This window comes from Cygnus atratus, chromosome 15 (genome assembly GCF_013377495.2).
Source record: "Cygnus atratus isolate AKBS03 ecotype Queensland, Australia chromosome 15, CAtr_DNAZoo_HiC_assembly, whole genome shotgun sequence".
Lineage (NCBI taxonomy): Eukaryota > Metazoa > Chordata > Aves > Anseriformes > Anatidae > Cygnus > Cygnus atratus.
The window spans coordinates 10,201,020-10,217,162 of record NC_066376.1 but is presented as its reverse complement, the minus strand read 5'-3'; the positions used below and the strand labels follow the sequence as shown (position 1 = coordinate 10,217,162).

Here is a 16,143-nt window from a genome sequence, read left to right as displayed (position 1 = left end):
TCACTTTATGCTTTCAAAAGCACGTTATTCCTTGTTTTCTTGCAAACACAATGTTAATTGCAAGTTGATGTCTGTAGCTCCCAATTCAGATTAACAGCCAATTCACTCAGTGCCTTTTTGAAATTAAGATGATTACTATAATTTTTGATTTGCAATTCCTTTGTTCCTCAAATTTTACATGATTTTGTTCTATCAGTTTATTACTTGATAAAGGATCATCTCTTCCTGTTTTTTCTTCATCTTAAACTTCAGAAACAAACTACTAGTAGCAAAAGATTCTCATTCTTCTAGCCATCATTTATTTATGGTAGCAGAAACTCAGCTTTGTGTGGTGAAATCTTAATTTGCTATTCTGTTCATGGCACTAAAATTAAAAAAAAAAAAGTAGTCATACACTGAAAACAAAAAAGAAAAACAAAGAATGACTTAACTTACATGACCAAGGTATGCTTTTCATACAAAAACACTACACTGAATTTCACATGGAAAAGTTGAAATCGAGGGCTCCTCAATGCCAAAACCTGCCCTTTGAAGTACCTTTGAAGTTAACTGGTATTTGAAATACCAGTTAAATAGCTCAAATGATACATTCAAAGACAATATTCCTTTTAAATTAATCAGGAACACAGAAAAAGAGGACTATGCATTTATCATTCCTACCCACCACTTCTATGTGGCAGACTCTTCTGCCCAACGGTAAACCAGCAATGAACACTCCCACACAAGCAGTTCTAGGCAATGCTACCTGAACTGCAAGGTAGAAGGACCTTACAGGCCAAATGGCTTTAATTTCCATCACTATAAACAAGGTTCCTTGTTTAAGGAGGATAAAATATTCACAGCATTTTAATTACTTTTGTTTCATAAACTTACAAGAGTTCTAATACATACTACAAGTTTCTCCCTACAGGTTGCAAGAGCGTTCTACTTTCAGAAGTCACCTTTGATTTTCAAACTGATTTTTGTATGGCTTTTACTGAAGAAATGCATACTTACTTTGAATAATGCTTTCATAAAGAAGGTAAAATTAACATTCCCCAGATGCTTCTTCCATTAATTTAAATTCTTTAAAATTTCCCTAACATCTTTCTGTTAACTTTTTTTTATGTTCATGTATATATTGTTTTAATAATGAAAAAATATTCAATTACCTTTAATATTTGCCTAATATTAAAGTGAGAAGCTTTTCTTATTCTAGTGGCTGCCATCAGACAGTTTATAGATTTGAAGACATCATCAAAAGCACAGCTATGTAACAACAACCGAATTATAAGCAAAAAATAGAACCTTTGGATAAAAAAAATAGTAAGGTGGTAGAAATATAACTAAAGCATTTCAGCATTCCCCGCCCCACATATTTTGTGAAACTTTCTTAAAGAAGGTTAGTCAATTAGCTTCAGGAATCTGTTTGGACAAATGAGCAAAAAAATTCCTTGAGTACAAAGGGTCTAGAATTATTACATCTCAGCAGGTTTGAAAAATGGTAGACATCCAACTCCTGCTGACAGCTGAGAAATGAGGATGTTCATTCATTAAATGTTTAAATACAAGTATCAGACTGCTCAGTCAATACTACTTAGCACTCACTTTGAAAGCCGGTATGGCATTATGAACTTGACACACCTCTGAATCTTGGGTGACTTATTTACAATCACACTTCAGAAACCAAACACTCAGCAAGTCACCCACCTTGAGGCAAACTATTATGCTGAATTTCATTTATAGTTTTAGGAATCCATTTAAAAGCCATACTCAATAGCATCTGATCTGATTTATTGTAGCAACCATGTTGAGTACTCTCTATTTATAGTCATAAAAATAACAGTAGAAGCTCAATTATTTTGAACCTTTAAAAATAGTTCCACAGAAATTCTGAACGTATAGTGTTCTAACATCTGTAATAGATGTAAGAAGGCTTTTGTTATGATATCATTTGCAAGAAGAGATTAATCATCATTTAAATTACCTATTATGATAACATAGGGCAGTATTGAAATTAGTTGTATGCAACAGTTTAATCATCTCTGATGAGGACAATTTCCTACCATTCCAGCACAAGATGATGGCCAGGTGTTTTCCAAGTTTAAATAGAACAAAGCTCTGCTTCTTTGCCTACAAATAAGTCTAAATGTCCAGAACCTTAATCTACGAGTATGTAAATTAACATGCAAGGAAGAAATGAGAATTTCAATTAAAAATGATAAAAGCAGAGAAAACAGTAGTTTCTTCATCCTATTGTCACAAGATTGTCACAGTCTCAGATCACAGTAATAAAACAGATCTTACAAATATACACTCTAATCCTTTAAACATGTAAGTTAATTAGGAACAGAATTAGCTCCTAATTAATTAGGCAAGTGTTATGGTCACTTTACATTATATCATAATTATGTATATAATTATATCACACTTAGTTCATTAAGCTTCAGAGATACCATTTTACTGAATGGCCAGAGCTCTAAATTTATGCTGCAAAACTGCTTCCATATTTTCAAAAAAAATACTGTTTTCTGCTGCCATGTTTGAACACAGGAACACTGGAATCCTTTAAAGCACTTATCACAATTTGTTTGTTACTAAACAATGAAAACTTTTGGAAGCCTTTACACTATGAGTGCCAGAAGCCAAACGTGGCGTAGTAGGACTTGGAAATTACACCATGAGTTTCACCTGTCCCAGAAGATGTTTTCCAGCCTGGACCCCATTTGCTAACCCTATGTGCAAGTTCTTTACAATATAAACAAATTCTAAAGACACAGGGCTGATACAGAAGTCCTGTGATCACTGAATAAAACACAGCATACTAAATTCCTACGTAGACTAAGGATTTTGGTCTATATTTATGTCTTGTTATGAGTAGGAGATAGTACAGATGACTGACTTTAAACAGGATGCCTGGACACAAGAGGTTTGGTTTGAGCTTGTTTGGTTCCTTGTCTGGTTCTCCTTATCACTTTTCTCCACTCTGTTAAATGCAGTTTTCTACTTCTTCTGAAGTAGAGGAACACTTGTGATGCCTATATTGCTCTTCAGTGATCAATATTCACATTTCTTTCTCTATACATATTAGTACTCAGGGATTATTTACATGCTTAAGTACTCTTCTGAGTAAGAGGACCCAATACTACTAAAAATTTCATGTAAATCACCAGTGGCAGAAGAGAACAAAAAATTATTTGTTTTTGTTAAAAAAAAAGGATGTTAAGTTAAATTATTACAAATAGTTCATGTAGCTGAAATTTATTCTGGTCACTAATGATAAATACTATAGACAAATAGTGTGGATTGACTAAACATCCTTTGAGTGTGAAGCATACATGTATTCAGTTTTAGGAATGTTGGTAATGTTCCACCCCCCTTTTTCATCCAGCAAATCTGACTATCCTACTCAGTTTCTATTCTTATCACTCACTAATTTGCATAATTTTAGCATGGCAGAATATAGCTAGCCTAGGATTTTTTTTTTCCTTTTCCTATAATTAGGCTCATCATGGAAACTGTCAGTATCTAATGAAGGATAATTTCTGCTATTATAAGAAGCTTAAGAGATGTTTTTTGTGAATAACTCTTAAGATGAATCACTATGCTCCAACAATGTCAGAAGTAAAAACGTGTTCTTACAAACAACCACCCTTGAAGGATGAATGAACTTTTTAAACTTTTTAAATTTAAGGAGAATATAGCGACTAGCCCTTAAGGACAGAATTAATCTAGTATTCATTCATACAACCACCTATATGACCACAACATTGACAATTTAAAAGAAGAAAAAGAAAAAAAAACTGTGCCAATATCTTGAGAGCCACCTACTCTCTTGAAGAATCTTCTGTAGTCAGTAGCAATACAGTCCCACCCGAAGATAATTCAAAATCACTATTCCAAGTCATCTTGTCATAGACACTTCTATCCCCACTGACCGCTAAAGAAATACAGGTAACACTGCTGATGACTTACCTTTCAGATGAAACATTTGCTAACTATAGTCAAAGAGACTTAGCACAGAAAGCAAAGTGGTTGGTCTTAATACAGAGTCTATTTCAAACAGTCTACAAATACTGATCTCCAAAATAGATACCACTAACACTATAATCTAGAGTTACCAAATTCTTACTTTTCAATAACACATTAATTCACAGATTATTTTTTGAAAGAAATTTTTGTCTGATAGCTTTTCCTGGAACATTACTTACTGAAAAGAAAAAAAAAAGTACAACCTCCTTCATAAGACTTTCATCGACCAGAAAGTGCCCTGTAAAAGTAACTAGAAAACTCTATATTGGTGTTTTCCTCAAAATATATCAAACGTTATTTTTACTATCAGAGAATATTATTTTACCATGGTTGGAAGACATAAGTAGGTCTTAAAATTATACCTTGCTAATCCCACTTGCATGTAAATTTTATTCGCTGTGATGAAGATTGAGCAAACAAAGCAAGAACATCCTGATTCAGCAGTAATTTGATCATATGCCATCATATAAGATTATTTTCATTTGACATCAATCTGCATTACAAAACTGTTCACACAACAGCAAATAGACCAGTGAGAGATGCATCAAAGACAGTGCTCATAGAAACAGAATTAAACTTCTTTTGAGCTTTTATCTTCAACAGGGGGAGGGATGGTGTCATACTGGATAAGATGTGAAAGCATGAACCATTCCCCAGCCAAATAAGGATTGTTTTGTGTGTCTCAAATGTTGCTTACGAATTTGCACTTGCATGACAGTAGGTAGCTGGTTATTTACAGAGATCCTTTTCAAGATCAATCAGAAAAGAAAAAAAAAGCAGATTCTTGTAAACGAGATGCATGGCTGTTCACTGTCTATTTTTTCATTTTAGATTTTTATACAAGTCTAGGAGTCACTTCCATCATTTAGTTACTATAACTATGCCTCCACTAAACTGTCTCCATGGCAGAAAAACAAATCCTGTGCATGGATTTTTTTCCTTCATTTAATCCTTACCTTCCACTGTTTGACCTTCTCTTCTGAGCATCTGGACAGCTCCAACATACTTCTTAAGTTGCACTTTTAGCACCTCATTTTCTCTGTTGATAAAAAGAATAGAATAAGCAAATATTACTGTTTTCTCAAAATAGAGGAAAGACCTTCTCAGCGGAAACAATCATGCTATCTGTGATAATGAGCTTTATCTAGCTTGTGTCATCAAGACAAAAATAAAAAACCTTGACTTACACATTAAATAATGTCAACTGCAAAGCACTAGGAAAATTAGTCTTCCAGGTATACATACAAGTAATGATGACAGACTACATATGTAACACAGATTATAGAAAGCTGTAAACAGATTATCCTTAACAAGACAGGCATTTTATTCATGGAAATTTATTTAAGAATGAGAAGTCTTCAGAAACACTTGCAAATGTTTGATGACCCTTATCATACATTATATAAATAAATATAAAATTGCTTTTAGTAATTTTTTGAGGAGGAGTTTCTGTGTCAAAATTTCAACCATATTACATATGGCCAGTGAAAACGCACAAATTTACACAGATGCACAGTGTTTCATGTGCTTTTGGAGCTGACTGATACACTAACAAAATATTTCAACTGAAAAGTTCAGTCCCACTTCAGTGGAAAGTGTGAAGGAAATATAAGCAAAACTGGACATCAGCCGTAGCAAAGTACTCAAACTCCAAGTACTAGATTCAAGACCTTTCCAGGTTTTTTTTTGCCAGTTATCTGGCCTCAACATCTTTTGAGTTATTCCAGATTCCTGTATGGAAGTGCAGTCACTCCACTGCATCGTAGCAGGTAGAAGTCAGTGATTTATTAGAGCAAGATCAGGAGAGTACTAAGAAAGGTGTTTGTTTGTTTGTGGTTTTTTTTGTTTGTTTGTTTTCCTTCTCCTTTGGTTGGTTGGTTTTTAAAGTACAGCTTCAAAAGACTATAATATTATCTAATGAAATTATAAAAAAAACAGGAAAAACTTATTTTAGTTCAGGTGATACCAGTCTTTACCTGCAGTAACTTAAACAGCTACTGCATGTGGAATGGAGGGTTTTACACGGGTCTATTTTAGAAGATTTTTTATTAACATGTTTTACAGACATACATAACACATCCACAAGCCTCCTAATATATGTATATTTTTATCCAAATTGATGCTATATTCTTATTTCTATGGATTGCAAATCAGTTTTCAATGTAACCACAGCTTTATTCAATCATTTCGGTAGGAGGTTGCTAAATCATTGGGAAGAAACTATTCATTACCCAACAATCAAATTTTAAATGAAGCCCTTGAAGGTTTTATGCGTTTTACGATATTTTTCATTTCCTAGGCTACAAAGAACAAGTCAGATTTCAGGTTTTCCACAAGAGATGGCAGGTGATGTTCGGGGGCGGGGGGGGGGTAAATAAAATAAATAAATACAGTATAACTACATGCTAAATAAAAACAGATCTAAGCAACTCATTCAGGAAAAAAAAGCATATAAATGACACCTGGACCAAAAGATTTATCACCACAGAATTGTACATGTCTGCACGTAAATAACTATACTCAATTACAATCTACTGAGGTTTAAGGACTCTCATGACAGAATCATAAACCATCTTGTTTCTGATTTTGAGAAGAGACTCAGCACCTGTCTGTACTGTGATAACACAGAAGAAAATAGGAATTTTTCCAATATTGTGCCTATGGTGCAATTTCATGATAAATAGATGAAGTACATATATAATCTCTACCCTATTTATGATAAAACTATATTTTCCTATACTTCAGGAGAAAAAAAAAAAAAAAAGACTTTCTTGCCAAATTCCCTTAGGGCTTTTCGAAAATGACTATGTAAAGACATTAATTTGGAAAAAAATAAAAAAATAAAAAAAGCAATTTCTCATGTGTCTCAACTACAGAGGCCTGAATACTGTAATTAAGCTTGTGGAAGAAGTATCAGATGTTGACAAATGCTTTCTGTGGAACTTACTCCTAAAACATGTCTTATCTCTAAACTCAGGCTTAAAAAAAATCCAAAAGATGGCTGTGTCTTGTTAAAAAGAGTTCTTTAGGAAATACTATAAAGGTACCAAATCTCCAAATAATCAAAAAAATGACATGAATTATCAATAGTAACATGAAATAAAGAGCTTACTGCAAGAATATGTACAGTTCATATATAGAGCTGGGGCTAGATGACCTCCAGAGTTGCCTTCCTACCTGAATTATCCTATGATCATGCTATTAGGAAGTGCAAAACCACAATTAATTGTAATTATATTTAAAACAAAGCAAAACAGGGTGTTATGTATAAGCCCTAAATGAAATATGAAACATGAGAAACATTACTCATGGCAGCGGACATTGAATTATATATAAAACATGAGACTGAAGTAAAAAACCAACCTTTGAAAAATTTTTTAAAAACTCTAACGAAGAATAATGCGATAAACCTAACTGCTCATCATGAAAGAAACACCATATGCATCATAAACTGAGAACTATTCTTATGATAGCTTTGTAACACAGGCTGTGTTCAAATTTAAGTTATGATAGGCTCGCTCTCTCAGCACTGATAACAAATCTGAAAAAGCAAGAAGTGGCTTTGTGGTTAAGATAAATGACTTCCTCACCTTTCTTACAAATTAACATCCCATTTTTTATAAATGTTTTCCTAAATTGTGGCATTTCACCAACTAAGTGGAAAAAAGTTAGTTAATAAAGGAATATTCAGATTCATTTTCACAAGCAGGGACAAGAGATACTTTTCCCCTTTAAGAAGTTGCTTAAGGTAAGCGATGCAATCATTTCAAGATGCACAACACATCACTGTACCCATCACTGAAGCGCTATGCAGCTAACTCTGAAGGAACTGCTGGAAAACAGATTAATATAAAATGCCAAATCAAAAGCAATGTGGCTTAAATAATACAGACACTAGATATGAGGAGGCAGATTAGGTTACAGAAGGTACAGTAAACAGAAGGTATATAAAAGTGCAAATGCTGCAATAAAAAAGCAGCTTGGTTCCCCTCCCCCATTCCCTACACAGTACATTGTAATGCACATTTAATCTGCTTTTCTTGCTACAAACCCCATCCTTTGTAATGGATGCTTTCCTCTAGCATCCCTGAATACAGTCTAAGAATATGCAATCTGAGATTAGCCAATTTCACAGTCAACTTCAATAAACCTCTCTGCCTCACGAAGTAATGTAATAGCACACCATACAAAAAAAAATCTCAATTAAAAAACAGTAACATGGCCAAGGAGCCACTGGCACAACATGTCCATGCAATTTGAGAAAGGCTCATTGACAAGGGAAAAAAAAATAATAATAAAAAAACAGCTTATAAAATAATACCAAAGTTTATTCATTCTTTTCTATCAAAAGGCTAGGAAATAGGCTGAACACTGAAACTGCTTCCTTTAAAACAATCAGATAACTATTATGAAAGAACTATTCAAATACGTAACATGGAAAAATGAGATTACTGCTACTTGAAAGTAAAATGACCTAAGAAGTTCCCCATTTTTCAAAGAAAACTTAGGAAACTCAGAAATATTTCTCTAACTAAGCTAGCATTTTGTACAGAAGACCAGCTGAATAAGTCAAATTTGCAGATGTCCAGAAGTAATCATTTCAACATTGACTGCTGATGTCTCAATCACAGCGATATTTTTCCAGTGGCCCAGATCCTGCAAACAACACACAAAGTCTTACTAAAACTAATATGATATCCATGTAAATCTGAGGTTATTGGATTAATTCTCAACTGAGACATTACCAAACTGCACTGCATCTTACCACAGATATTTAACACCAGATCTAAAATTTAAAAAAAAAAAATCCAAGAAACAACACAAAACTCTGTAAAACAGGATGAAGAATCAGAGAGAGCTTTTGCATTGCAAGATGCTATCATTGCGCTGAAATGTACCTGTGGCCATTTTCCATGAAATATGACTGACAGGAAAGAGAATACTTATTTGCCTAAAGTATGTTCTAGTGACTCCTTCATTCAAGACTTAATTCTGCACTGCTACACAACAATGGGTAAAAACAAGGAGTGAGTTACGGTTACTTTTGAATGTATTGTCAATAAACCAAGCGTATTATGGATGTACCAGGTGTACATATATATTTTTGATATATATTCCTGTTTCTTTTTCTAACTGAAAAATAAATCTTCACAGAAAGTAAACAGCATCAGAATAAATGGTAAGCATCTATCCTAAACTGTCACTTTATTTACTAATAAATATAATTCCACTACATTTCAGATAATTGTTTCACTCTTCTCATTTCACAAAATGAACAAATAATATATTGAAAAAAGGGGGGGGGGGGGGGGGGGGGGGGGGGGGGAGAAAAACAGTATTCCAAAATTTTTAACTAGAATGACTGATCCTTAGTCATTAACTAGAATTACTGATCCTCGGTAAGCAAAGAACGCAAGATTATTCTCTTTCTTTTCTTTTTTGTCACCAGAAAGGCTGAAATTAGTGTTCACAAAGTATTCAAGAACATGTTTACATCAAATTCTTAGCAAGAGTTCTGGGGACAGACATAAATATACTTCTGATTATATGAGCTAATATTTGCTCAAACTACAATAGTCAGGTTGTTATTAAATTCTTTTTCTGACCTACTATCTTCTTAATTTTACAATTCAGGGAAGTTTTCTACTCTTGTCATGTGATTAACTGCTTCTGAGGTAAATAGTAAAGATTTCATTACTACAAAATATCTGAGAACTTGTTTCCTCTTACTCACCTAATGTATTATGCGGCACTTACAAATTATTTCCACAATTTTTGTTATTTCAACTTCTTCAATACCAGAATTATTCAGATTGTCCAAATTCTGGGCTTAAAATACTACTAAAAATGTTTTACTAATCCTAATATTGCAGCAGCAGCACCTACAGCATACAAAGTGAACCAACAAAAGCAATTTAAAAGAAAAATCTATATCCAAAAATAAATCTTACTTGCTAAAAAATGAGTTGCAATGAATCATTAAAGAAATGCATTTGAAGTCCAAAATAATGGTGATATTAAAATTTGTTGCATCTAAGCAGCTCCCAACATTGTTTTTATCATGGGACAAGACAAACTGACTTTCAGAAGAACAATCACTACAACACACCCAACCTCCACCATAATTAGAGAAATTACATAAAATTGTTTTAAAATAACATTTTAGTCTAAGTGAGCATCTCTTTAGATCCTGCTATAAAAGCTCCTTATCTGTTCTTTAAAAGGGTACACGCATGACAAATATCTGATTCACCCATATGTCAATGCAAATTCTAAAACTGTGGGGGAAGTGAGTCAAAGAAATATGAATATACAAATCCTATAACCTGCAACGTGAATATTAAATGATGATGTATTTGCATTGTCTCCATTGCCCTACATCATATGAATGTCAAACCCACTTATGCATATCTCTCCCTCCCTCAAACCACATATTTAGGTCTCATGTGTCATCAAAAGCAGAATTAGAAGCATTCTAAATATATTTATATTACCTTTATATTTATCATTTTCAGACTAGTTTTGCTACACAATAAAAAGCTTATAGGAACCTCAGTCATGGTACTTCACCACGACTGACAGTAAACACTGCGCCTGCATATGCAGAAAACAAACACACCGCTCTGTAACAAGGCACAGATTACTAACCTTATTTAACATTCGGAATAGTCTTGTTGTTTACTATACATGTGAATCATCCCCAAGATTTCAGGCATCATAGGTTACTCCAGAGCTTATTTAGAGTTGTAAGAAGAAAATCATGCCATTACAGCTGCATTTACCTTCAAAAGCCTTACTTATCTAAATTTAAGTGATTTAGCTTAAGAGACAGTTTAAAATTCTTTTCTGTGCACAATGGTAGCACAAAAGCAATCTGTTGGTAAGCCACCGCTGGTGTGCCCCAGGGTTCAACACTAGGGCCAATGCTCTTTAGCATCTTCATTAATGACGATACGGGAACAGAGTGCACCCTTGGTAAGTTCACAGACTATACAAAACTGGAGGAGAGGCTGATACACCACATGGGAAGAAAGTCCAAGAAAATACTTGGAAATACATTTAGTCCTAAAAAAATACTTAGAAAAAATAACCATTAGGATTAAAAATCTAAAGTTAGTGGCAGTGTCTCACAAACAATTTAAGTAGGGTATGACTCAAAACTCTGCTTCTGCCCTCAGTTCACCTGTCTTGGCAAAGAAGTAAGCTGCATTAGACTTGGATACCTGGCAAACAACATGTTTTCTAACACATCAGTGTTCCTGATGACACACCAAGAGAAGGGAAGGGGGACACATACTCAAGAAGTCACATTCTCTGAAGATTGACATTGCAGTACAAGGGATTTCTTCCTTTTCGGTGTAGGCAAAAAAGAGGTCTCATGCTCATTTCCCAGTGCACGCGTGCAATGTTCAGTTTCTGCTCCACAACTTTAAACCATGCTGTCTTCTCTGACATGAGTAAATACTGATAGCAAAAACATCCTTTATTTATTCTGCCTTTATTTATCTTTCAGGGACTAAAACGCCCCTGACTTGGCTGAAGACATGTAACAGTCTAAACAAGATCAAACAATGAGTTGCATGCTTCAGTCAATACACGCTTCATCATGTCCTCACTTCTCCCTGTCTTCCACCAAGAGATGATTTAATTTCAAGGCCAATTAAGGCTGCAAAATGTCAAAATTTACTCCTAAAAGTGCTTCAGAAACTCATACAAAACAAACCATAAGGACAATTAGTATGTTTTAGATTACAGTAAGCAATCAACATAAACTTAGGACAATAAGAAGTCGGGTTTTGTTTTGCTTTTTTTTTTTTTTTTAACAGTAATTCTGAAAAGGTAAATAACTGATTTACAATAGCAGTACATGTGTATAATTTACATCTGAAGAAATTTGAAAAATATATCTGAAAGCAGATATTAAGTGACAAAAGAGTTTGAAAAAATCACATATAGAAATACATTTTAATAAAACGTTAAAATAATTACATTGAATTTAACAAAAGGACTTACTACAAAGTTAAAGGATTGCAGAATAAGACTTGGTGAAGACAATCACCAATGTAAAACGTAGCTAAGAGCCAAAAAGAATTTTCTTTTTTTTTTTTTTTTTATAAATATGAGAAGTATTGATAAAAATGCAACTGCATGACATGACCACAGAAAGCATCACTACTATTTTACTTTTTAAGACAATCATAAGCCTTTCTCTGTGTGATTAACAGTTAAATTACTCATCTTAGGTAAAGATTCACTTAACTTTTAAATACTTAAAATGAAATATCCATTATTTTACTGTCAAGGGCAGTTAGATGATCATGAAGAAAGGACAGGACAACACTTCGTATGCTATTAAAGGGCTCCAGTACTTAAACTTAAATAGACAATTATTAAAAAAAAAAAAAAAAAGATTTCACCACTTCAGAAAATGGTACTATTCACACTGTTTGGCAATAACTGTTGTTTATGATACAGCAGTTGATAAAGTAGTCAGCCATGAAAACCTGTCAAGAGGACCAGAAAATGAATGAAAATTCACTGTTTACTCATTCTACAACCATCAAAAAAAGCCAGATGGTTGAAACTCAACTTCAACCTCAAGGACCCTATAGCACATCCATAAAGACAGATTTAATATGCAATGTCTGAACTTCCTCCCAAGATCAGTACCAAACCAACAACATATTCACACATCCATAGAGTCTGTACCACAGACTATGTACCACAGTCTGTATTACAGACTATTAGCTCAAGAAAGCAATACAATAAGATAATATATCCCTCAGGACACAGTTTAGAGACAACTGTTCAGTGCTTTAGGGAAAATATTTTAGTCATGGCCCACTGGTATGGGCAAAACATCTGTTTAAATCTTTTGCCATGAAATACTTCATACAGTCTTCTAGCTTAAAAAGATATCAAGGGATTTTTGACTGGAAAAACATATTTAACTCAAGTGAACCATGCTGTCACATCATTTCCATCTATGTATTTCTGGCTATATGGTGTCCAACAGCTGATCTATTTACATTAAATATGGCCTGATTATGAGATTTCTTCTGAAGAATGTTAAATAACACTGTACCGTAATGATGAAAAATGTCAGACGAAGTCATGCTTTTTGCCATAAATCATCATAGAGCTAAAGCATAAAAGACATTTTCACACCTGATTTAAAAATTAAGAATTAAGAGAAACAGTAAATTGTGGAAGGAACAAGACAGATTAACCCGACTTCCTGTCAGTTTGCTAATAGGACATAAAATAATGAAAAAAGACTTTTTTTTTTTTTTTTTTTTTTTTTAAAAAAAAGGACTGTTTGTTGCTGGTTTATTTTGTTAATGCTGAAAAATGATGGAATGGACTAAATAATAAACGTCTTTACGAAGTTCTGTTGTCCCCTCCTCCCCACTCCCCAAAGACTTCAGCATTTCTTAAATGATATGAAAACAAGTGTAGAAACTATGTGGAATATAAAAATTCTAAGCAGTCTTTACATATTTCTTGCTTAACAATTAAATGCTTGTGATACTTTTTTCCTGTTGGCTTCCAAGATCCCTTAACCGCATTGCCAGAAAAAAAATTATACAAGTTGGAAAAGCATTCCAGACCTTGTCCAAGCTTAAAGAAGGGTAACAGTTGTTCATTCTTGTTCCAAGTCATTCGTTACAACATACATTAGAAATATTACTGGAAATAAAACAATAAAAAAAGAATAAAATCGGAAAACTAATGTTCATGTAAGCACGTATACCTGATACCAAACCTAAAAGAAATCCTATGACAGAATTGTTGTCTTGTTGACAGAGCAAGATGAAATATTTGTGGGATTTGGGAGTTCATATCCTTAACTACATACGTGATTCAATGAAAAAAGTATGTGTGTACACACACACACCTAAATATTCTTTCATATTCACTGAAAGGCAAGGTCTTTGGTGATTTTTTCGTAATACACATCTCTTCAAAATCTGGTACTAGCATTTTTAAAAGGGAATATCTGAAAGATTTAGAATTCAGAACCAACTTTCTTTAAACAATTTTCCCCCTATTATATTTAATTTCTGTCTTAAAACTGAAGTTTGGGAAGTACTAATTCCAGATCATGTTAGGCACTTCAACAACATTAAGAATAGAATATATCACATACTGGAAAAATCCCAGGACCATGATTATTGTGATAGCTCTATCAGGAATCTCCAAACTTTCAAATGGAGGAGGGGAAAAAAAGTTTGGGGTTAGAACTGTTAGAACTGGACCCCACAAAAAAAAGGTACATGAAGAAAGAAGTCTACTTACATTTACCTGACATATTCCTTTGTATCAGTCTCATTACTTAACTGCCACTATTTTTGTGGCATGTATTTCTTAATATTAGTCTAATCTCTTTTGAAAAATTACTTTTTAATTGTTGTTATTATGAGTATTTTAGTGCTCCTCACCTTGCCAAGGCTTGGACTTTTGTGGCGTGCCGCTCTTCCTGTTCTGCTACTTTCCTTCTCCAGTTGTCCATTTCCTGCCTCAGTGCTGCAGAATGCTCCATCTCTCCATCAAGGAGGTTTCGCAGGGACCTGGAAGAAGGTAGCAGCATCTGTTAGAACACTGCAAACAGTAATTAGAGAATCTTCTCTAAATCACAGAGTAGGTTATCTGAATGATACCACTAATGTCATCCTAAAATTTCTTTATTCAATGTAAAAAAAAAAAAAAAAACCCACACCTGATTTGATTACACAAGGACATGAAAAGCTGCAAGGAAAAAGTACCCAATAAAAATCAGTTGCAAGTGCTTACTATTAATTCATATTAATCTCGTCAGCATGCCCAAAGCACAACCTGTTACAATATCTACTACACTACCACACAAAAAGAATTTCCTATCATAGTAAGTAGCTTATAATCTTGTTTCAGTGGTTCAGTACAAGCTCCTACTTCTCAGAAAGAATCTACAAGCAATGTGTTTATTAGCCAGAGCAGAAGACAGGTAGGACTCTTGTCTCTACTGAGAGCACTGTCATATACCTCTGTGTAAAACCTTTGATGAGATATCAAAGGCCAGAATGACATAAACACCCTTCCTCCCCGCCCCAAAAAAAAAAAAGGAAGCTGAATGGGACAATAATTACCAATTACGGCAGTGAGGAGAAGAGGCAGCAAAATGGGATCAGTTGATAGTCTCAACATGAAAAAAAAAAACTTAAAATCTCTTTTAAAAAGGTAAGTTACCAAAAAAGTCTTTCTATAGAGTAACAATAGTACATCTCAAGTATATTTTCATTTGTCTTGTCATGTGTTCCAATATACTAAAAAAAGTAGGTTTGATGGCATTTTGAATGAATGACATTTTTACATTTACATCATTATTTTGTCCCAGGTAAACACGAGGACATTCACAAATGACAGCCACTTTCAGCATAGCATTGTAGGACCGCCAACATCATTTCTGTACCGGAAGAGGTGGGGGGGCAGAAGAAACTTTCTGAATATTTGCATAAGGACAAACTTTCACTTATTCAGAAAGCTGCCTTAAGAGATAGTAAGAATCTTTTGGCTCTAAGTTTTGGTTTTGAAAAAACTACAATTTGTGAAACCTCCCAAAGACAAATGGCTATATGTGATTTGAAGTCAAAGGAAAAAGTAGACCTGTAAACACTACTCTTCAGTATCCACAGTTGAATATTAAATTATTAAGCGTACCTTTTACAAAAAAATAATATATATATATCAGGAGGATGACAAAAAGATTACGCACAGCTTTATACAAAGGACAGCTTGTATGAAAGAAATCAAATGATAACAGCGTTTTGAAATTATATAGTGCCTCTTGACTAGAAAACAGAAAACTACCTATTCTGTTCTTCCAGTTCATCCTTTCTGTTCATCATGGCCACAATAGCTTGACGAAGTTCATCTAAAGACAAAAAAGAAGGGACAAAAAAGATTAATTTCTGTGTGTATTTTTGTTAATTTCAGATCTAACAGCCACATACACAGTGGCATTAATTAAGCAACACACTTAAGATGACATCAAGGTCATTTGCTATTCAGCAAAGCACCTAACAATTCTCTTAATCTCATCACCAACTTGAGCAATCTTTCAAAAATTGTATTATTTAAACACTGTATCAGAAG

General features: G+C 33.8%; 1 protein-coding gene across 5 annotated transcripts in view; it reads right to left on the bottom strand.

Annotated features, from left to right (window-relative positions):
• The window catches only part of SNX29 (sorting nexin 29), a 140,284-nt gene that overhangs the window by 91,864 nt on the left and 32,277 nt on the right, over positions 1-16,143 (bottom strand). For all 5 annotated transcript variants that reach the window (XM_050713722.1, XM_050713720.1, XM_050713721.1 and 2 more), the window contains 3 exons: positions 15,859-15,922; positions 14,454-14,582; positions 4,968-5,050 (listed from right to left, as the gene is read on the bottom strand). In XM_050713722.1, the coding sequence (XP_050569679.1) occupies positions 4,968-5,050; positions 14,454-14,582; positions 15,859-15,922 (276 nt within the window). The remainder of the gene's footprint in view (positions 1-4,967; positions 5,051-14,453; positions 14,583-15,858; positions 15,923-16,143) is intronic.